Source organism: Leptidea sinapis, chromosome 20 (assembly GCF_905404315.1).
Source record: "Leptidea sinapis chromosome 20, ilLepSina1.1, whole genome shotgun sequence".
In the NCBI taxonomy this organism is placed as follows: Eukaryota; Metazoa; Arthropoda; class Insecta; order Lepidoptera; family Pieridae; genus Leptidea; species Leptidea sinapis.
Window position 1 is genome coordinate 7,299,771 of NC_066284.1, and position 24,983 is coordinate 7,324,753.

Genomic DNA, 24,983 nt, shown 5'->3' on the forward strand with positions numbered 1-24,983 from the left:
AAATTTTCTGAAAATTTACTTATGTATATTCTTAGATAACGTTGATGTGTATATCCAACAACCGCGGTCAGTCACTATGTTAAAATTTGTCTCTAAGTTTAAAAATATGCTAAACTCTGTAGTTAACATATAGCAGGCGTCAGGGATCGGCCCCCTCGGTTTCCCCTCGACCTAATTTTAAAGAGATCCTATTGGTATCCTTAACATTAAAAGTTTATTGTATAAAACAATTATGTACAACCTTTTTAGTAACTTACATAGTTACATTCATCAAGTCATAATTACATACAACTATGACGCCGTTGGAAAATTACTCTGAACTTTCTGGCTGACAGCGTGACTCCATCGTGGGGTTCAGTGCTCGGCAGGGGATCCTCTTCTGGTATCTTCAAGTGAAATCTTTGCAACAGGTAAGTGGTGAATAGAAACAGCTCTGATCTGGCTAAGCCCTCACCGATGCATCGCCGTTTACCTAAAAATATATATAATTCCGCACATTGTTTTGAGAGTACTAAAATAGGGGGGCTATTTTTTATTATTTTATGAAAAAAAGGGATGAGGCAAGCAGGACGTTCAGCTGATGGTTATTGATACGCCCTATCCGTTACAATGCAGTGCCGCTCAGGATTCTTGAAAAACCCAAAAATTCTGAGTGGCACTACAACTGCGCTCGTCACCTTGAGACATAAGTTGTCAAGTCTCATTCGCCCAGTAATTTCACTAGCTACGCCACCCTTCAGACCGAAACATAGTAATGCTTACACAAACTGCTTCACGGCAGAAATAGGCGCCGTTGTGGTACCCATAATCTAGCCGGCATCCTGTGCAAAAGAGAGGTAAGAGTAAGGGGGAGAACGGATCTAGCATCATTCCGGCCGTCATCGTCACCTGGACCTGCCGGATGACGAACGAAGCACTCGCGACGGTGTACTGGCTGTGGAACACACTTCTGCATCACCAACCTTCGGGCTATAATACCCCCAGAACAGTCTGGTGCAGGAGGCAGCACGAAAACACTGCAACTATCTTTCTGAAGAGAAGTATCACATAAGTTATGACAGGAACGAAACTTCTTGAGAACCACAACCATTAAGATGTCAAGAAAAATTTTACAATATATAAACATTTAATAATTTAATTTAAATAACAGCCAATTACTTACTCTACTTATTTACCGCAGTACCAATATGGATATCAATTAAAAAAAATATATTCATTCAAAGTTTCCCGCCATGACAGTGTTGTCTGCAAAATTTAAATGAGTTGGTTCTGAGTCCCATACCATACTCATTGTTGAACATTATTGTTCATTATGAAAGTCGTATAACAACCTCATGTTCACTTTACATTCACATCAAAATAAAAATATTTTCAATAGCACTTCCATATCTACTTCAATAATCGTGTTTTATTTGAAATTAACAAAACAACTGATAAAAATATTTTTGTTCATTCCTTACCATATCCAAAAGGCATGAGCCAATCACTTTGTATCAAATTTCCTTCCTTTGTAAGAAACCGTTCTGGCCTGAATTCGTGTGGGTTGTTCCAATGGCAGCCATTATGGAGGTCGTGTATAGCGAGCAACACGAACGTCCCCTAATAACATTCAACAATTGAGTCATACATCACTTCGGTTCATCTACAACATTCAACAACTGAGTTTTACATCACTACGGTTCGTCTACAACATTCAACAATTGAGTTTACATCACTTCGGTTCATGTACAACATTCAATAATAATTGAGTTTTACATCACTTCGGTTTATATACAACATTCATTAATTGAGTTTTACATCACTACGGTTCATCTACAACATTCAACAATTGAGTTTTACGTCACTACGGTTCATCTGCAACATTCAACAATTGAGTTTTACATCACTACGGTTCATCTACGACATTCAACATTTTTTTTTGGATATTATCTACAATTATTTGGAATTTACTTGAATAAATCCAAGCATTCGTCCAATATAAGTCACAAAAGGATCAACAAGCGTCCAAAGAAGATGTAAATACAACGTAATAAGAGGCGGGACTGCCTAAGCAAAAATTTAAATTTGGTTTAGTATGAAACGTGCAGTGATTTGACATAAGTTTGAAATAGTAGTAATTACAGTATGGAGATTGGCCACGAAGTATAATCCGGCTAAGTTTGAAACCGAACAGTTGCTTAAAACGTAGTGGATTTCGGCTATCTCCGTTTTTTACAAGATTATAGCGATTATAGCGTCGTGTGTCAATCTATCAATGACTGCACATTTCATACAATCGAGTGAATCGCTTTTTTCTTAAAGTGTTTCGCCCTAACGAAGCCTACTGAAGCGTCGTTTAGTTAGCTTTATTTTTTGTCATAGTTGTCAAAGTCATTTGTCAAAGTCAAAGTCAAAAATTTTTTATTCATTTAGGCTAAACTAAGCGCTTTTTAACCACCATTAAAAATATTAAAGTACTTAATTTGAATTACTGAATTTACTATAAAGTGTTCAGAAAAGGTAGAGCTCGCTCAATCAAACAGGGTATTTTATAATGGCTGTAATATAACATAACAGATAACTTTGTAAGGTGCTGCATCCAAAAATTGAGTCGTGTTTAAATAATAAAAATTATTTCATAAATAGTAATAAACGTTGGCGTTCAGGTAGATGCTCTTGGACGCCACGGGTTATCCTGCCTAAAATCGGCAGGCCGTATCAGTTCGTCACGCCAGCATTAATGAAGTCATCCGCAGGGCATTTGCCGCTCTTAATATACCAGCTGTTTTAGAGCCAAATGGTATTACCCGCCGCGATGGCAAGCGTCCTGATGGAATGACGCTGGTGGCTTGGGCACGGGGAAGAGCGCTGGTGTAGGACGCTACTTGCGTCGACACTCTGGCTCCAATGTCCAAGTTACGTCAGTTGGTGCTGGAGCTGCTGCTTCGACTGCCGAAGACAGCAAGCGTCGGAAATATATTGGTCTCAGTGAGTCATACATCTTTGTGCCGTTTGGTGTCGAGACACTTGGCCCGTGGGGCCCAGAGGCGCGGAGAATGTACAAAATACTATCTTCGCGCCTCAATAAGGCTACTGGAAACCCAAGCGCTGGCAGGTATTTCGGTCAACGGATCAGCCTTGTTATACAACGCGGTAATGCTGCCAGTTTTCTTGGTACGCTTCCACGTAATGATAGTTTTAATTTTATGTAGTCGTAGAATTGTAAATATAGTTATGTTTTGTTTTGTTTGAATAAAGAAATTATAATAAATATGTAACGATTCCCCAAAAACTTAAAGTAATAAACTGTATAAATATAAATTACCGTATAATGGATGCATCAATCTTTAGAGCTTGGAATCATTGTTTGTGTAAGGATGCTTCGTGAACATGATGATCGTGATTACTGTCACAATTACTAATTGCATCCAACAAATGAACAACAAATGATTTATTAGCTATAACAGCAGCACCAATACCACAAGCAGCCAATGAATAACCGCCGTTTTTCGTTCATTGTGTGGATGTATTGGTAATAATTATTAACGACAATGAGGACCACATTTTCTATCAAGCATTCTAAATACTACAATACTAAATTTTTTTACGTATGAAATTTTTGTCACTTATTATTAACTAGCTGACCCGACAGACGTTGTTTTGTATATAATAAATAAAATAATGTTCTTATATGAATTTGTCAATAATATATCATAACATCAAAAATTACTTCGTAAAATATGCACCCTGCTGTCTTAATGAAATTATTTCACAGCAGAACTGTCAAACTGTGCGTCAATAAATTCTCTCATAGAAATTATGTATGGACACATCAAAGGAAAAACAAATTTGTTGTTTTTATTTAATTTAGCAGCATTTTCCTACTTATTAACCTTTTAAACCTTCTCTGGACTTCCACAAATAATTCAAGATCAAAATTAGCCAAATCGGTCCAGCCGTTCTCGAGTTTTAGCGAGACTAACGAACAGCAATTCATTTATATATATATATATATAGATTATGCTAAACTGTTACTAAATTGCATTTTACATTTCTATTTTTTTGAAGTTATGTTTCTTTTGGCGCGTTATGAAAAACTTATGAAAGTGAAATTTTAAAATGAGCGCGCATCACTATAACATAAAAGTAACAGTGTGAAGTTGTTTCCTAAAATTTTCTGACTTTTGCGACATTCGTTAGTTTTTTTTTGGTATCTTCGTCCATTATTAGGACAGGCAAAGGGTTCAAGCCCGTACAGTTGTATTCATTATTTAATAATTAATTGTCAAAGCCACCTTTCTACAAACGTATAATACGAGGAATAAATAATTTTAATTATTTTTGCTTTGTTAGGCCTCCTCCCTGCGTCGTAATCCTCAGTACTGAGGGTCGTGACCACCCCTCTGTATCACTTTCTCACGTATGATCGCTCTCCATCTATTCGTGTCTCTGGAGCTGTGAAAGGCATTGTGAACCGTAGAGTCAAGGGCGGAGCGGATCTGGTCGGACCATCGTGTTTGACTGCGTCCACGAGGCCTCTTCCCAACTATTTTGCCGACTACAATGAGCCTCTCAAGGTTTCCATCGTCCTTCCTTGCGATGTGAACGAAGTATTCTAAAACTCTGCGCAGACATTCGGAAGACAATCGCGAGGACATCATGAGTTCACGCAGTATGGAGAGATTAGCTCAAAATGCTCTCCAGGGGATACGGAGCATCTTTCTCCAGCACCACATCTCAAAGGCGTCAATGCGTTAGCGGTCTGAAGCTTTCAGTGTCCAAGTCTCAGCTCCGTAAGAAAATATCGAGAAAACTAGGGTCCGTACCAGTTGCTGGCTAAAGAAGTATATTTTCTTGCGTGCATACATAAGTTCATACACACTTTTTTTTACCTATGAAATTAAAAAAAATATTAATTATTATTACTACTAAACTGTTACTAGTTCTAAATTTCATTTTACATTTGTATTTATTGTTTTATTTACATTGGGTATTGTTTTTAATTAAATTAATGTAAATTTTAAAGAACGATCTTAAGTTTAGTTCGAATACGATATTCCGCCATTTTTTTTCATTATAATAATAATAATATTGACACACTTTTTACACAAATTATCTTGCCCCAAATTAGGCATATATAGCCTGTGTTATGGGTTGCAAGACAACGATATATTTAATACAATATACTTACTTAAACTTACAAAAATACATATAAACATCCATGACTCGGAAACAAGCATCCATATTCATCATATAAATGCTTGCACCTACCGGGAGTCGAACCCGGGACCTCTAGCTTAGTAGGTAGGATCGCTAACCGCTCTGCTATACAGGTCGTCAATTATTTATTATTTTAAGATAGTAAAATTATGTAAGCCTCTCAATCAGTTTAACAAACAGATATACCTTTGGTATGACATATTCTCCCAATGTAGCGTCCTGTAACGCCATGTGCGGAATGCCAACCGCAGCCACGCTCGATATCCGGAGTGTTTCAAGTATCACGGCTTCCGTGTACACCATCCTGGTCAAACATTGTTATGATACTTGGATCATTTAAATAACCATATTGCTCTTCACTATACGAAGCACGCTTATATCATAAATACCGTGAAGGATTCAGGACAACAAAGAACACAGAGAAGCAAAAGTGTTAAAAGTTTACCACTAAACGACTCCATTTGTCGTATCACCGCTCTTCCACAACACTTTTGCCAGCGGGAGGCTCCTTTGCAAAGGACGCCGGCTAGATTATGGGTACCATAACGACGCCTATTTCTGCCGTGAAGCACTAATGTGTAAACATTATTATGTTTCGGTCTGAAGGGCGCCGTAGCTAGTGAAATTACTGCGCAAATGGGATTAACATCTTATGTCTCAAGGTGACGAGCGCAATTGTAGTGAAACTCAAAAGTTTTGGGTTTTTCAAGAATCCTCAGCGGCACTGCATTGTTATGGGCATGGCGTATCAATTACCATCAGCTGAACGTCCTGCTTGTCTCGTCCTTTATTTTCATTAAAAAAACATCCCTCAATCCCAAAAATCCGATACTAGGAGAGGCCTAGTATCAGATTTTTGGTTCTTGAAATCTCAAGCGATTGACAATTCCGCGATCATCTAAGGCAAAGCCAAATTGGCTGGGCGTCAAAGCGCAGGTCAAAAATATAACTAACTAAATAAATCTACACGACGGGCTAAAATTATGTATTCCACGTAAAACATAAAAGATTATTAAAAATACATTTTATGTTTTCGAAAAGTAAAATTTTATATTTAATATGAAAAACATATAAAAAAATGCTATTACTAAATGAAAACAATTATAATTCATAAAAAGAAAGATTAAAGCGAGTAATAAAATGAAATGTGGCAAACATTAAAAAAAAAAACAAAGTGTGATAAGGAATTTTTTTCCTTATCATGCTTTTGTATATATTGAGATAATGGTATCATTAAATTGCATATCCACAACACACCAATATCGGACCCACATGAGGTGTGTGAATGTCTTTAACGCAGGAATGGGATGTTCTACATGCATTACCACATCACAACTGGTTAGAGCTCACAGAACACTAGCGTACCTACACACACATACACACACAGAGTTCTAGCTAGGTAAAACCAATATTGTAAATTGGTTTAGTTGAAAGTATTAAATATCGGTGAAAATTGGCCTCCTATTTCCTCTCCCTCCTATCCTTATCTGCTATCCCCCCATCCAACACCCAATAAATATAAGATAGTTATGTATAATATAAGATATTTATATATTATACATAACTATGTATTTATACTTTAGTTTTATGTCATTAGTCTTAAGTTAGGTTAAGTGATAGCAATTAGCCAGGTTTTCCCAGTTTCCTGAAGTTTCTGAAAGGCCAGTGGAAGAATGAGATATTATGTCACTAGTAAGACAACTTAAGGGTTGCTGCATACGTAACGTGTTTTTATCCGGACGGAACGGGGCGTGAAGTTTTGTAAATATCGTTTCATAGAAAATGTAAACGAAAGAGGAACGTCTCCTTTTCCTCTTTACGGCCGTAGCTTCTTCGTCATCAAATCAATATCTATTAAAGCCAATTCTACAAATGAAAAATCCATCATCATCAATGCAAATCAATCCTTGTTTACAATATTGGGCCAGTGGGGGGCTCCTTTCCACAGGATGTTGGCTAGATTATGGGTACCACAACGGCGCCTATTTCTGCCGTGAAGCAGTAATGTGTAAACATTACTGTGTTTCGGTCTGAAGGGCGCCGTAGCTAGTGAAATTACTGGGAAATTGTGACTTAACATCTTATGTGTCAATGTGACGAGCGCAATTGTAGTGCCACTCAGAATTTATTGATTTCTCAAGAATCCTGGGTGGCACTGTGATTAAAAAAAAACTAGCAGGTTAGTTCAGAGTTGCTGTCACGGTGCGTGTACATTATAAATTCCCGTCAGTGATTATTAAATAACAATCCTTCCCCGTCCCGTCAACATTTTTAAGTTCCGTACACGTTCCGTAAGCAGCGACCTTTAAATTTAAATCTAGCTACGGTGTTGATGAACTGCCGTCCACTCTTATAAAAAGGTGTGCCGAAGAACTGGTTCCGTCGTTAACTTTAATCATAAATCAATCTTTTTCTCTTCAGAAAACATTCATTCGAATATATAATAAAAGTAATACACAAAAAGGACAAAAACCGGTTATGTCGAAAATTTTCGAAAAAGCCGTGTACAATCAAAGCAATCCCTCAAGATTTTATTGATAATTTGATTAGAAGTATGCCAAGGTGATAGAACACAGTTCTAAGAGCCAGAGGGAGCAATACTAAGTATTGATTATAGCCCACGTTAAGATCTTTTATAAACTTTATGGATAAAACAGAATAAATGTTTCACGCAAAAATGTTTATGTGTTGCCTGTTAATTTTGTTTTTACCTTATTTTGATTGTTAACCTAAATTAACAAATAATTAAATATTTTGTTTGATGCGATTACTTATTAGAACAGTAACCACGACTATCATATTCACGAAGCATCCTTACACAAACAATGAGTTCAAGCTCTAATACTCTACAATACGATATTTATATTTATACAGTTTACATTTAATTACTTTTTTTGAGATATTTCATATTTAAAACGCTTTTGAACCTTGAACATGGTTCATATAATGTAAGATACAGCTCTTTACCACTAATTTTATAAGTAAGTATATAACAGCCATTGTAAAATACTCTATACGATTGAAAAGAGTGGCCGTTGAGTTACTTCTATGTTCTCCTCACGAGCTCTACTATTACCGAACATATGGAATATTCAGTAATTTTAATTTAATATTTATCTCGACAATTCTCAAACGCTTAGTTTAAGCCTATTTGAATAAAGTTCATTTGACTTTGACTTGTGATATTTCTTGTCTGGCACACGCCAGTATCAGGTCGAACCGTTAGACCGCAAACCACGCAGAGCTGTTCCAATTGTCGGGGATCCAGTGCTCTGTGAACAGCTAGAATACCGAAGCTAGAGTACCGAATTAATATAGTGTTCCAGAGAGCTGTTCGACCTGATTCCTGCCCCCGACCTCCTCCGAATCGCCTCATCCTCACAATTTCGACCCTCTTCAGTGCGCTTTTAAGGAACTTTCTTCCGATCCTGAGAACTGTGGTACGAGCTTTCTTGCGCGATAGTATTCCTTCAAAAAAAGCGCGGATACTTTTCTAAAACACCGGCAGCGCTCCTGTGATTCCTGTGGTATCTGGGTGATCACCTAACATGAAATGACTCGTGCGCTCGTTTGTCCTCCTATCCTATAAAAACAAAACCTATACACATAACATGTATACAGTAGAAATTACGCGAACACCTCCACTGCAGCATCAGTGTCATACAATCTCAACACAAGCGCTTAGTTTGTTGTTATTATTCAATATAATATATTTCAGAAAGTGTTTCACATTAACTTGGTCGCATACTTCATTTCTGAAGGTCGTGTCCGTACTTCAAAGGTTTTATTGAGTTGGTCACCAAAGCCTTCCACACCTTTCGGTACTCGGTTTTCATTATTGCGGTCGTAAGTGGTAGGCCATTGAGTGTCTTGATCTGGTGCGACCAAAGGCTGGGTGATCGTCCACGTGGTCTTTTGCCCTCCACCTTGCATATGACTATCAGTTTGTCGAAATTACTAGGAAGGCGTAGGGGAATGTGACCACAAGTTTGGTCTCACATTGAAAGTGTGTATACAATTCGATTAGTTTAGATGAAACTTCAATAAGAGGTAGATAAAAGCGATGAGTAACTACAGCACCAGGTACTGTCCTAGTTAAGTCAGTCGGTCGTCGGCGACGACTCTAGGCGCACCTTTGCTTTAGCATCACGCACGGGCCTATGATGAATTTCACCTGACCTAAGCATTAGTCTTACCTCGACCGATCACTCAGTGAAGGCAATCGTGTCGTTCCGACTACTCTGTCGATTTCATCTTGCAGTCGTGTCCGTACCTCCGGCGCTCGAACCAAATATAGCAGCATGAACACTATTGTATTGCTGACTGTTTCGACACCTGCCTCCAACAGATCTCGGCATGTCACTTGCAGCTCTTCATCTGTAACTGAAAGCGGGAGTCAATGGAGAGGCAGTTCCTAATTAGCTATATAATAGGTGATAACGCTTTAGTTGCCGTCCATAAATCTCCCCAATATCTAATACTAATAAGGTAACATTTGGTTACATTTGCATCACTTATTGTCCCTTCTCTTTTGCAATTAAATTCATTTGCAGTTACATTAAGTAAGGCACAGTAAGTTCTTATACTAAACTAAAGTTAGAAAGAAACATCCGAAGTAGTAACAATAAAAAATTGGAGACCCAAATAAATATAATATGAATTTAATAGGATTTACATAAATATTTTTAACACATAATTTTAAACAATTTCATGTAATGAATGATTATGAATGAAATGATGAATCGAGTAAAATCTAATAGAATAACCAATGGAAGACTCAACATTGACTCAATTGAGCAAGGTGTCGCGAGACAGAAACATTAGCAATCGAACCAAAATAGTCCTGGTCACTTGTCTTCCCAACCGCTCTATACGGCCCAGAGACATGGACTTTCAAAGCCGCAGATAGACAGAGAATCAACGCCTTTGAAATGTGGTGTTGGCGTCGTCTGCATCTTAAAGCAGCTCAAGATAGAGGATGCTCAGCGTCTGTACACGGTCTGCTTACAGCGCATAGTGCGATACTTCGGCCATGTTGCACGCAGAAAAGCCGACAACCTTAAGCGTTTGTGACGGGCAAAATAAGGGGTAAAAGACCTAAGGCAAGGTTAGAGGCCGTAGTCCTAAACGGTGGTCTGATAAAATCGCCGAGTCTGAGGATAAGCGCCGCACTCCACCAGGCGACGGAGCGAAACCGATGACACCCATAGACCAATTGAATATTGAGTCACAGGAGTGAGGGGACGACAACGAAGAGAAATTAAATATGGTACACAACAAATGTAATTTGTATTTTACTATTACGATATAGTGGCAGAAGTTCAAGTACTAAGTCAAATAATATTAGCATAACTCCAATTAATAAACTTAAAGCACCGTAACGATTATCTGCGTTGTTTAGAATTAGTGATAACATACTTAATGTGGTTATATTTATTGTACAAGACAAATAAGATAATGATTCTGTGTTAGGAAATGACCAAGAACTATCGTCGTAGTATTGTTATTTATTATTCAACATCATAATATATTATATCATGTTGTACTTATATTACGCCAATCAGTTTCTGGTATCTAATATACAATTAAATACGCTAGTTACTATAAATAACTATTACTATAAAACAGACAGCAGACCGTAGACTATAGAGGTATTTTTTTATGAAAGTAAGGGACGAGACGAGCAGGACGTTCAGCTGATGGTAATAATTGAAACTCCCTATCTCCATATTCTGAGCGGTATTACAATTGCACTCGTCACCTTGAGACATAAGATGTTAAGTCTCATTTGCCCAGTAATTTCACTAGTTACGGCGCCCTTCCGATCGAAACACAAGGCAAAACAAATATTAGGCAGCTCTACACAATTGACTCGCTAATAAACTTAAAAACTTCATTGTTGCTTCATCATAAAACACAAAGAGGATGTACATACTACGTAATAAGAGGCGGGACTGGCTGCCTAAAAAAAATTATATTTAGTTCAGTAAGAAACGTGCTTTGACATAAGTTTCAAATAGTAATGACAATAATAACGCGACGAAGTATAATCCGGCTAAGTTTGAAAGCGAACAGTTGCATAAAGTGTTAGTGGATTTCGGCTATCTTCGTTTTTTTACAAGATTTTAACCGTCATCTGTCAATCCATAAATGACTGCACGTTTCATACAATTGTAACACAATATAAGCTTTTTTTATATTTTAAGAGTTTCGCTAGGCTGATAAAACAAGTATTATTTTACAATGACATAAAATGACTTAACTCTAATTCACTTTTTACTGTCTTGGCTGTGGTAATTTATGATGATAGAAACAGTCGTATTATGGTCTTTATTGCTGTATAACTAATTAATTAATTGAATAACATACACGTTTCGCTTTGTTTCTCCAACGTATCAATTAGCAACTTGTCGATTACGTCTCTTGGATTTTTGGTATCAAGCGTTGCCTTGTGGTAATCAATGGTTTCCTAAAATAAATAAATTAAGTTTAGCTCTTGGTAATAATGACATAGAAATTTATTTATCAAAATTTTCTCTTGTAATTCTCTTTGTTACTCAACCATAAAGTATATAAGTTAAAAAAACTAACAAAAAACGCTTTTTATAGAAAATCGAACTAAAAAGTAGAAAATTTATTTTGGAAATAAAAATTAACATCAATTCCTGCCTTATAGACGATAGATGAAAATTCTATTAAGTAACAAAAATCTTATTTTGCAAATTGAAAAATGGAATAATTTCATCAAATTAATATGTCGTCATCGGTCCTCGATAAATCTACGGAGTTTGAACGAAATTCGGCCGTTTGAAGTTGGTCAAAATCGCACATAAATAAGTCGGTGTCAAACAAACATACATACTGGTGAAGCTACCTAGATGCCGTGAGAAACAAATGATTATATTCAGAATCAAGTTTTTTTATGGAAGAGGAGAACAAAGGTGCGTGCGGTCACCCGATGTGAGGTGATCACAGCAATCCAAACTCTTTGACAATATCAGAGATGCGTTGACGGGTTGGGTTGTAAGATATCCATAGTTGAGAAGTGTTGTAATAATTCATTATGTTATAACAATTGTAAGATATCCATAGTTGAGAAGTGTTGTAATAATTCATTATGTTATAACAATTGTAAGATATCCATACTTGAGAAGTGTTGTAATAATTCATTATGTTATAACAATTGTAAGATATCCCTACTTGAGAAGTGTTGTAATAATTCATTATGCATGTTACACTTACACTTATGAACTTGTAAATACCATTATGGATTGCACGAAGCTCATTGTATCCGATCAGGTTCGGAATGACGTGTCTTAGGAAAGGCATAAAAGTAAGCAAACCGCCGCTCATGTTTACCACTTTAAATGATCGCGTTATCAGATCACAGAGGCGCCGTAGCTTCCCATCCTTCAGGTCGTATCTAAAAGATAAAATTGTGTGAGTTAGTCTCTCGAAAGTGCTGATTTTGTAAGACTAAAACCAAATGTCTACCCCCAGAGTAATATTCCACAAAAAAGGTGGTGACCACGAAATGAAATAGAAGGATTAACTGCAATAATAATTTCATCTGATGATAAAGGTTTTCCTAAATAATTTCAAAAACACTGTTGTGATGTTTTGTTAACAATATAAATAATATGTATCTTTGAAAAAAGTCAGTTCTCGGCGTTGTATGAATCACAACATGGTGACAGCGGCGGGACAATGCTCCATGTGAAAAATGTTCCAGTTCCAGTACGGCAGATCACTAATAGTGAGTAATTGGGACATTAAGGCGAAGAGTAAGCAGAAAACACGCAAACATGGTGTTTTTAGACAAGTTTTGTGGTGAAAGTATAGCATTTCGAGCTATGAACACTACTTAATCCTGTTACACATATCCTTAAGTCTTATTTGTAGGTTGCTAATGCTTGCTGTTGGTTATAGTTAACACTGCCGAGACTTTTTGAACTACCACTTTTCTTTGAAGTTAAACAAGTTTTTTGGCATGGCGTGACGCATTTTTTTGGTGGTAAAATGTTGGCTTTGTTACATAGATGGCGGACCGGCAGCCGTGATGTCATATCGCTCAAGGTCGCTGGCATTTAGTGTCGCCTTAAAGAAGGAAGCATGCCTTGTACGCTTATTTATTTATAGTTTTATAGTATTTTATAGTTTAAATAATATTTTTAGACTTTCTCCACTAGCTACGACTCCTAATTTCATCCATTTTACTAAATAATCCTACAATAATCTATATAAAATTTATTCATTTCCAAGCCAGTACCAATTAGGTTGTTGTCCTCTGACCAGTTCTGGTGCTCCGTATCAATTGTATGTCCGTCTGTCTGTCAGCGACCCGTATCCCATAAACCGCAACAACAGCTAACATTATGACAGAGTATTGTTTTTTGTTATTGTTATTGTAACCTCTGTATCAATAAATAAATAAAAACTAATAGAGGCGTCGTTGCGGTAATACGTTTCTACCCACGACTCCGTTCACTCTCACCACGTGGCCCCGGTTTGATACCCGCCCATAAGGGTAAAAACGATACCTCGATGTCAATCTCGCGATTTCTACATGGAGGTCGGTGCGAAATAGTAGATTGTTAACCGAGGGTTGAAAGAATCATTTCCCGAGGTATTTAGACGCCCGAGCGCAGCAAGGGCGGTTATAGTCCGAGTAGGAATTGATTCTTTTACCCGTGTTAAACACTCTACTTTTCATTTCGAATATGAGAAAATAAAAGTAGTTGTTTATCTAAACTATTTATTGATATTAAATCATAATATTAGTAGTACCTATTTACAATTAATTGTCAAATTAGGACAATTATTTATGACGACTTTTTAAATTTTAAATATGGAACTCACCACGTAATTGTTGCGGCTTATTCGGCTCAAAGAAGTTTGCGCTAAGTTCACACTGGCTGTTTAGAAAGACACATGGCATTGATTTTTTTTTACATAAAACTCTTCACAGCTGACAGCAGTTCTATTTTTAAGGTTAATTCCCGCCCTTAGGTGGGAAGTAATTTGTATGAGTTTTTCCCTCTCTATGGAGGGAAGCAGCATTTTCCACCCAATAATCAGATCGAAACATTAACATTACGTTCCTAGTATGAGAAATGAAAAAGTAATTTCAGTCGCACCTGGATGCTAGTTAGCAATTATTAAATGAATTAGCATCTTACCTGTTCATCCACAAGCTAAAGTAACTTCCTTCCATTCTTGACTAAATGTATCTGTTGCGGTGGTTTTTGTGCCGTTAATTTCACAGGGCATGAATATTAAAAATTAAATCTATTATCGCCTCCTTTTATTTAATTAAAATAAAAGCTTGAGAAGATAAGCTAAGAAGCATAGATACAGTGCGATGTATTCGGGGCCTGAAGTAAGCGACGGGAGCAGGGATTTGTCAAAACAGGCACATTCAGGCCCACTCTCCCCGCTTTATGAATATAAAACAAATACGAACAATACCGCCTCCTCCTCACTACAACAAGATCGACATAGGTAGGTATTAAGACTTGCAGATTCTGCCTTCAGGCTGATGCAACGCCTCTTCATCTACTCCATAGTTTCTCAACCTTATTTTGCCCACTTTAGAATATGTTTTTTTTTCAAGAGTATTTTCGTGTATTTTTTTGCCTTTTTAGACTATATTTTTTAATCTACCCACGCCCCATCTGCGCCATCTCAATGCCCCCTAATTTTCTCTGGGTCTTCTACTGCCCCCCCGAAAGTCTCAAACGCCCACAAGGGGGAGTTATCGTTACGTTGAGAACCTATGATCTACTCTGTAACACCATCCTTGGTGACTACACCTTGCTACCAGACGCTGTTTGTAATACTCGCGTCAAGAACATACTGCGGTTCGTAAAGGCGGCAGGGTTTGATATATATAAGTATGAGTGGCGAACACAATAGTTCATATTTGGACACGGTGTTACTAAGAATCAAATCAAATCAAGGACTTGATAAATAGCCACCCTCCTTAAATCATAATAATAATAGGTAGGTATCTAGTTATAGCTACACTAGCTGACCCAGCAAACGTTGTATTGCCATATAAAGTAACAAAAAACAATTCACTAATTAAAATTTTTAGGGTATAAAAATAGATGACGACCGATTCTCAGACCTACCAAATATATCATACATAAAATTTATCGTACTGCATTAATCATTATATTCGATTGCCATATTGCAACTCTATTGCGTGTCTGTGGATGGATTAGAATAATATTAAAATCGCGATACAAAAGTAAGTGTTGATCGTAGATGGGTGAAAATTTGAAGTTGTATGTATTTTTCAATGCTGAATCATAATTAAAAAATATAAAAAAAAAAATTGTTTGGACCATCCTTAACATTTAGGGGGTTGAAAAATAGATGTTGTCCGATTCTCCACCCTAGCCAATATACACGATAAGATTCAAAAAAATCGGTCGAGCCGTTTCGCAGGAGTTCAATTACATACACCGTGACACGATAATTTTATAAAGGTATCTATTAGATGTTGCCCACTGCACAAACATAATAAATATGACCTTTCATAATGTTTAGTAGCTCTGGTCGTCTCCGTATCTATATTGTGATCTGGCATTTTTATTAAAATTGGTTTTTGGCTTTATTTGTTTCTATTAGTAGTTAGCAGATATTATAATTGAAGGCCCGTGGGAAATGTTGTAAGCCACAGAATTGTTTATATTTTACATAAACTTAATGAAATCTTAATAAACCAAAAAAATGCTGTGTCTTTTTCAAACAATACCGAATCCAAAAAATACATTATAGAATTTTTTTATATTTAGAGGTATTGAATAGATTTAATACTAAATACACTGGCCTGCAAAAGTAAGTACCACACTTTTCAAATTAATTTTTTTTCTTAACTATAGAAGGTAGAGATTTAATATTAAAAAAGTTTTGTTGCAAATTTTATAGGCTTTAATTCTTAGAAACTAAAATTATACATTAGTAACAGTTTTAACTTAACAAAGATAAAACAATGAAAATATACGTTTTTAGTTTAGTGTAAAAAAATTCAACTAAAATGTATTACATGTTATTTAATTTTTAATAACTAGTATTGCCTCCTCGAGCTCTGATTACAGCTTCGAGCCGGTTTGGCATTCTGAACACTAGGTTTCGGAGCCGATGTTGGGGAATATTCTCCCATTCTTCTACCAGGGCCTGCTTTGGTGCCCTGAGGGTAGTAGGTGGTGGTCTGTGATTTCTGACTAGCCTCCCAAGCTCATCCCAGGCGTGTTCAATCGGGTTGAGATCAGGACTTCTTGATGGCCAAGCCATCACGCTGATACCGACCTCCTGAATATACTCTTGTACGATATGAGCCGTGTGTGGCCGGGCATTATCATGCATCAGCATCGATCCATCACCCATATGTGCTAAATACGGCCCTGCATACTCATTGAGAATCTCTTGAGCATATCTTTGCCCAGTGAGGGTGCCATTTTCTATGGCTACTAGCTCTATGCGACCTTCTGAAGATATGCCAGCCCATACATGTACACTGCCTCCACCGTATTGGACTCTTTCTGAGATGCAGGCTTGAAGGTATCGCTCACCAGGTCGCCTGTAAACACTTCGCCTTCCATCAGAAGTGTAAAGGGAGAATCGAGACTCATCTGCAAACAAAATTCTTGAGCATTCATCTTCACCCCACTGCATGTGTTCACGGGCGTATCGCAGTCTCGCTACTCGATGCTGTCTCTCGAGTTTTGGGCCACTCGCTGGTCTTCGGGGTTTCATATTTGCTTCAGCAAGTCTTCTTCTCACTGTACTGTCACTAATGTAGTCCCTCCGGGTCTGAAGTAGCTGTTGCTGGACTTCAACTGCATTTTGGTGGCGATTTCTTAACACAGTGGAAATAATATAACGATCTTCTCGGGCACTGGTACACCTGGGTCTGCCATTACAAGGTCTCCTCAGATGGTGTCCAGTCTCTTCGTACCTTCGCTTTACCTTCTGGACCGTTCGTACCGTCACACCCACCATTCTTACAGTGCGAGGCATACTGATGCCTAGTTCCAGAAAAGCCATGATCCTAGCACATTCTTCAAGTGAAAGAGGCATGATAAATAAATGTTATGTGCTTTTTAGCATAAATTTTTAGAACAAGACCCATAGATCTTGAAAAAAATTAAAAACAGAAAAAAAAATGTGAATGGTAAAATTGTAATTCGGAAACGTCCACTTTGAAAAAAGAATGGTTTTGTTTTTGAAGTTTTTTTTCAGCCAATTTAAGAATTAGAAGGTTACCGACTATAAAGTTTTTATGTACAAAATTAAATTCTCTTTGGAGTCCTTTTTATTTCGAAAGTATATCTTGTGAACTTAAAACGTTATCCCAATTTTAAAAGTGTGATACTTACTTTTGAAGGCCAGTGTAGTTTGTTATTTTTAAGTGATATCCCTAACTTCAGGGATTAAATGTAGAAAGACCCACAAACTAAGAGTTGAAGAAGACGTACCGAAATTTCTGTTAACTATTATTATATCATTTATAATAAACTCCCAAGTGATATGCTTAAACTCTCAGTAACCAAATTTAAAAATCCAATTAAACAAAACTTTATAAAAAAGCTTGCTATAAAATAACGGATTACTTAGATGATAAAAGTGCTTGGGAATGATTTTGCTCTAACTCTGCCTTAATAAAACAAAACCTTCTCTAGATCAATTTTCTCGAATAACAAATTATTTTTACAAACTACATTACAAATAATTTTTTTTGGTTTCGAATAATAAGAGCTACAAATAGCTCTTATTATTCGAAACCAAAAAAATTGACGATTCAAAATGATCAAATATGATTTCAATGAATCAAGATATGTTAACTTTGACTCTAACAATATACTTTTTTTTTCTTTTTTTTTATGAAAATAAGGGACGAGATGAGCAGGACGCTGCTTCAGCTGATGTGTAATTGATACGCCCTACCCATTACAAGAACATACTTAACCCTCACTGACCTCTTTCCTGCCACCAGCTTCCAAACAATGTTCACGATCGCCACATCGAACATGTCATTTACTATGATTGGCTTTCCAACATTTTCTTTGATAACTTCGATCAGGGCTATGACTTCCTCGCCGATATTGTTCTCCATAGAGCTCGAGCCATGACTGAAGTTCTTCAGAGCCTTTATGACAGCTCGTCTTGTTTTGGTCCAAGTTGCTCCGTCGGAGAACACGATCCCTGACACAGAGTTCAAGGAGTTGCTTATTATCAACGACATTAATATTTCATTCAAGAACAGTAAGTAATAAATAATAATAATAATATTGACACACTCTTACACAATTTATCTTGCCCCAAACAAGGCATAACCTGTACTATGGGTGCAAGACAACGATATAAATATATCGTTGTATTAAATAATACAATATACTTACATATAAATACTTACTTATACATACGTATAAATACTTTTTTTACGAAAGAAATTTGTCTGTTGTCCGCAGTGTGAGAAGAGATGACGCTGTACAGTCGTTGCCACTGACCTACTACTACACTATATACCATTGGACTGGCGGCTGTCATAGTGCTTTTGTAGCTGTTTGATATATGAAAGCAGTTCATTTTAGGTCGTCAATTGAATCGCAATATTTATCGTATAATTCGCAGTTTATCGTAGGTTCACTGGTCTGATTTGTAACTTGACACCCCCCCTGATTAATATGGTTAGGTTCATCCTAACCATATAAACATCCAGCTGACCTGCCCCGGCGGTATGTATTAACATTGCTTCTAGCACGCACTCTCAATATTTACAAATAAAGTTCTATTTTTCATTTTGGAATTTGCAAATATTACACAAGTGCAAATAGGTTTTGGTGTTTTCAATAACGACGTATGTTGTATAATGTGGTACCACAGTGAATCTGATACCAAACGCCACCTGTAAGTATTTTACTATTTGCACTCTAATCAAAACCTTATGGGCTGTTTCATGTTCACCTACAATCATTAAAAGAATCCTTAGTATAGCACAATTAAGGCCACAAAACCGATAAATTTAAATGAACTTTATAAGCCAATTTAAATGTTTAACACCTAATATACGGAAGGAACCTCCGAATGGCACTCTTACGTTTTTAAATGCCTTGTATCATTATACATAGGCTGCACTAAAAGTATCGGGAATGGAATATTTCCACTGTTCCTGTCATATTAAAATCATTTTATTTGAAAACTCCTTGGTTTTAAAAATCGAATACCATTTATTTATTTAAAAAAAGATTCTCGGTCTTGTCACAAGGTCTTGTCAAACTTGTTTAGTAGTTGAGAAAATGGAATTGACTCGAGAAAATTCTAGAGCGATGATTTATTTTGACTTTCGAAGTGGTTTAACACAAAAACAGTTTGTTGACCGGATGATTTCTGCATTTGGTGATGATGCCCCATCCAAAACCACAATTTATCGCTGGTTTGCTGAATTTCAACGTGGACGTGTCAAGCTCAGTGATGATCCCCGTCAAGGTCGTCCAAAAACTGCAGTCACCAAAGAAAACGTTGATGCTGTGCGTAAGCTGATTGAGGAAGATTGACATGTGACATACCGCGAAATTTAGGCAACTTTAGACATTGGCGTGAGTCAAATACAAATAATCTTGCATGAACAATTAGGTGTAAAAAAGTTGTTTTCCCGATGGATACCGCATTTGCTCTGTGAAGAGCAAAAAGCGGCTCGCGTTACTTGGTGCGTCAGAACTCTCGAAAGATTCCACGCAGGATCCTCAAATGCTGTATACAACATCGTATCAGTTGACGAATCCTGGATATACGCGTACAAACCCGAAACAAAAAACCAGTCACGAGTTTGGGTGTTCGAAAATGAGTTAAAGCCAACAAAAATTGATCGTTCACGGAGTGTTGCAAAAAAAATTATGGCCACATTTGTCTCCAAAACCGGCCATGTTGCGACTATTCCTCTTGAGGGACAACGAACGGTTAATGCAGAATGCTATGCTAGCATTTGTTTGCCACAGGTCGTTTCTGAACTCCGGTAAGAGAACTGCAACCGCCGCATCATCCCCCATCACGACAATGCGAGTTCTCACACCGCGCACATAACAAAAGAGTTTTTAGAACAAGAAAACATCGAACTATTAGACCATCCGCCGTACAGCTTAAGCCCGAATAATTTCTATACTTTCCCTAAAATAAAGAATAAATTGCGTGGTCAGAGATTTTCATCACCTGAAGAAGCTGTGGACGCCTACAAAACGGCCATTTTGGAGACCCCAACTTCGGAATGGAATGGTTGCTTCAATGATTGGTACCATCATATGGAAAAATGTGTCAAATTTCGCGGAGAATACTTCGAAAAGCAATAAATTTAAATAGTAATGTTGTGTGACTTCCTTGATTCCCGAAATTTTCAGTGAAGCCCTCGCATAAATGCACTTTTTTGGAATGTGTCTCAGAATTGATGTATCAACAGGGCGCTGGCAAATTGCGTTAATCGTTACGTACAAATATCCATTTGTTACGTGTTTCTTCTTTTGTTTTTTAAATAGTTTATTGCAATTTATATGCAACTCGTGCGACAAAATGTCAATTGCCTTTCAGATTTCCGACTCCATATTCGGTTTGAAACTTTTGTAATTATAATTTTATTTAATAAATTAAACTGTCAGACGCGTCAACCTCAATTCAGATTTGCTATTTCGATTGTATTTTTTTTTGTTATTATTTTATTTATTATAGCAGATTTATCTGAATTTGCGTGTGCGAAGATAAATTTGCGTGCGACAAGTAAACTTTTTGCTCTCAAACAATTTCAGTTTCATTTACGAAAAAAACTGCGTAATTTTAAAATGGGCAAACGGCTCTTTTTCAACCGCAACAGCGAGCGCCAAGATACTACTTTTTCCCACATGAGTAATACAAAATACATATCCATCATTATAAACACCTTACATCAACCACAACTACGATACCTAACGTGCCTTGTTTCCTATCCTATTTAAAATGGTATGTGAAATCAATTATTGAAAGTCAAAAACGACAACCCATTCCAAAATGAATGCCTCAGACCTGAGAACAAACTTAGCGTAACAAACTCAGGGGGCTTTTTTTTCATCAAAAAATATGTTTACAAAGTAATATAACAATAATATAACATACAAATGATTTGAGTTTTCTTTGGTGTTAATTCCACCAATATTTGTCTTTAAACAATTCGACACGTATTTCGCCTCTACACGAGGCATCCTCAGAACGTGTTGCCAAAATCTGGCACGAGACTCACTTGAGTCGGAATGGTGGAATTAACACTAAAGAAAACTCAAATCATTTGTATAATTATGGTTTCCGCAAAGTAACGCCTACTTCAATTTTTTTTTAATATTGTACAATTAAACTTATTATTTTACAGTCTGAGGGCGGTCACTCCATTCCCAATCTGTGGAATCTTAAGAAAGTCATTTATGTTATAGTAACCTTTACCACACAAACGTTTTTTAACAATTCCTTTGAATATCGTAATACTTTTGTATTATTACCGCGCCACACACATCTTCATCAATGTTACTCACCAAGCTTCTTTCCGAAAGATCTCATCATATAGAAGAATCCACTCGGCCTTCCGTCGAACACCTCCCTGCTCAACACTTCCTTGACATTTTTATTACCAGATACAACCAGGATGTTGACAAAGCCCAGTCTCAACCCGAGCAAGCTGCCATACTTCTGTGACCATCTTTGCCAAACTCGGTGATGAAACTTTAACTGTTTCAAACTAAACCACACTGATAAAATATTTCCCAGAACAGGAAACAAGGGGGGACCTAAAAATATAATGCCTAGTATGAAATTTTTTTTATAGTCGGTGAGTTTACTTTATTCAGAGAACGATAATTCTTGTAATTTGGTGAATGCAAATGTGAATAAGCCAATAAGATTAACATTTAACCTGGAGGGAACAAAGGTGGTTTCTGCATGGATTCTTTTAAAATAAATACTAATATAATAAAAACAAGTAATGGCCACATGTTCAGTGTTGATCCTCACAAATAAAACTGATTATTTCTTCCCACATTCAGCTCACATTAGGTATACAAATGTATTCAGGTTAAAATGTTAAAACGAAAAATAGTCATTGAAAAATTGAAGATAACTTTTAAATAATATCTGTATTGTATTGTACACCTTATCTTTACCTATTTTACATATTATCTCAAGCAATTGTAACTACAAGGAAACGCGTCATGAATTATTTGTGGAAGTTCTTCACAGCACCAGCTCCCGGCATTGTCCGCGCTGAGTGCCTTTTCTGGACCTCTTTTAGGGTTTTCCCTAAAACAAAGGACATTTGGTGAAAAAGTTCAATAAACCAGAGATTAAGTTTTATCCAGTGTGTGTATTCACATTATTCAGCAAACAACATTTTTTCTAAGTAAATACTGGCTTTAAACATGAGTATTATACTTTAAGACAAGGTAACTTATGTATTCTTTACGTTTTTACTTGTCTTTCAAGCCAAACGAAATGTCAGAAGCAGACAAGTTTCAGACATCATCGAAATCTACTTGGTCTGCAAATAATTCACTGTTTCTTAATTCTTCTAAGACCAAATTCACGATACTGGGAACTCCTAAAATAATTATTAATAAAAAACTTATTGAACGAGTTCATGAGGTTCGTAATCTAGGAATAATATTTGAAGAGGATCTTAGACTACTGTTGCGAACTGTTTTTATCGTTTAAAAGTATTAGGTATATCACACTAGGAACTACTTAAATAAAAATTTTCGTGTCAACCTGACATGTTTTAGTCATTTTTAAATTTAATAATAATAACACTACGTAAGATTCTAGACTGCGAGCCCACACCAAAAGTGCTATACAGCGAGTGCAAAATGCCTACGCCCGGTTTTGTCGGAATATTCCACACAGAAATCGTGTTCGTCTGTATCTTAAAGAAGCCAATATTCTGAACACGGAAAGCCGAATACAACTAAACTTCGCGTGTATGATTTTTGAAATTTTACAGACAAAAACGCCAGCATAATATAGCTATTCGAAACTGTTATAGGCAAATGGAAGGAAAGTGCTTTAAGCGCTTCCGGAATGTCCCAGCCGAAGGCCCAGACGGAGGAGGCTCTCAAGAAGGTTCGACCCCGCTTTTGAGGTGAGGAAGAGGTTACAAGAAGCTGATCGTTTTTGTAGGACCCCAAATAGCGCTCGCACTATGCAGGAAGCCTTGGGACGATATCCTAAAGAGAGGCCTACCCCAGAGTTGAAAGCACTAAAGCATGCACGCTCTCGCTAAGAGGACTCTCCAAAGTTACAAACTCGTAAAATGAGCAGGTAGACTCCTTCTTCCCAGCAGACTGGCATCATTAAGCCCAGTTACAAGGAGTCGTCAGTTCGTGATGAAGATACATGAGTAGGGATCCGTAACTCGGACGTTATAAGTGAGGAACGAATGAAGGTAGTACACCGAACCCTAAGCCTGGCCATTGACAAGATTACCAAAAAGGGAACGGGACTCAAGTTTCTGGACTTCTCACATTGGTGTCAGATCACATACTCTGGCCTAATGTCAAAACTGGCTTGCGGGAAAAGTTCCCAATTTAAAGCCGTGGCCAGATCTGGAGCTCTCCATCATGGACGGGCATGAACTGCCAAAGCCTCAAATGGTCACTCCCTTAATTCCAGAGAGCGAAACATTCTCTATTCGAAAGGTGCTACACGACAGGATCGAGACAGGAGGTCAAGTCACGACCTTCAGCGCTGACGACCCTTCTGCTGAAGCCATGAAAGATCCATTGGAGGCTGAGTAACGGAAACTCCATGTCTGACCACAAACATTTATCTCGTTCCATAGCAGCTACTATTGACTGCCGAACTAAATAATCATTAGGAATCAAATCAAATCAAAATCACTTTATTATGTATGTGAAGGAAATGGCACTAATTCAAATTTAAATTCTCTTAGTGGTACCAAAAGTATTAAATGATATAATTGGTGGGGTTCTTCTTTTAGGTGACAAAACTAGAAGATAACGCTCTTCCATATCTATGGTCATTAAGTAATTAAGACCTACTTAACACTAATAAGGTGTGGGTGTGTGTGTGTGTGACGATGTGTGTTGTATTGTGTTCGCTTATATATTGTATAATATTATAGTATATTGAACCATGAAATCTATGTTTTTAGACTGAAAATGGAATGCACTTAGACATGGAACAGCGTGGTCACAGTAACTGTGTGTCAGGCACACAGGAGTCAGGAGTCAGGACACAATCGTTAGATGTTAGAATACTGACTCGATCGTTCATTGTGTGCCCAATGAGAAAGATCTAAGAAGACTTATGACCTCAAACTCAACTAAACGAAATTTGTAAAACACAGAGCTGATAAACATTTTATTTCGTACAATACGTGTCAGTAAACCGCCGCACCCACTCCGGTTATTATAATATTAATACTAGCTGACCCATCAAACAATGTATTGCCAATTAAGGTAATAAAAAAATATAAATATATAATATTTATATATAATATTTATATATAATATTTATATATAATATTAATAATTATTAATATTATAAAAATAGATGACGACAGATTCTCAGACCTACCAAATATATCGTTCCTAAAATTTATCGTACTACAATAATTATTGTATTCAATTCAAATTCAAATATTTTTTTTTTAAAATAGGATTTAAAATCACTTATTGAACGTCAAAATCTACCACCCATTCAAAAGAGACTGCCTCAGACCTGAGAAGAATGGGCGCAAGAAACTCAGCGGG

General features: G+C 36.9%; 1 protein-coding gene across 2 annotated transcripts in view; it reads right to left on the minus strand.

The window, feature by feature from the left end:
- LOC126970164 (farnesoate epoxidase-like) overlaps window positions 1–24,983 on the minus strand; it is a 26,763-nt gene continuing 1,780 nt past the window's right edge. The window contains exons 2-10 of one of the 2 annotated variants that reach the window (XM_050815939.1): window positions 22,380–22,515; window positions 21,756–22,007; window positions 18,186–18,411; window positions 12,442–12,622; window positions 11,569–11,668; window positions 9,396–9,582; window positions 5,386–5,503; window positions 1,461–1,599; window positions 1–472 (exon numbers count right to left, since the gene is read on the minus strand). In XM_050815939.1, coding sequence (XP_050671896.1) covers window positions 282–472; window positions 1,461–1,599; window positions 5,386–5,503; window positions 9,396–9,582; window positions 11,569–11,668; window positions 12,442–12,622; window positions 18,186–18,411; window positions 21,756–21,783 — 1,170 coding nt within the window. In that variant the 5' untranslated portion in view covers window positions 21,784–22,007; window positions 22,380–22,515 and the 3' untranslated portion in view covers window positions 1–281. Of the gene's footprint in view, window positions 473–1,460; window positions 1,600–5,385; window positions 5,504–9,395; window positions 9,583–11,568; window positions 11,669–12,441; window positions 12,623–18,185; window positions 18,522–21,755; window positions 22,008–22,379; window positions 22,516–24,983 lie in introns of those variants that run through there. The other variant, XM_050815938.1, reaches the window with a different exon arrangement.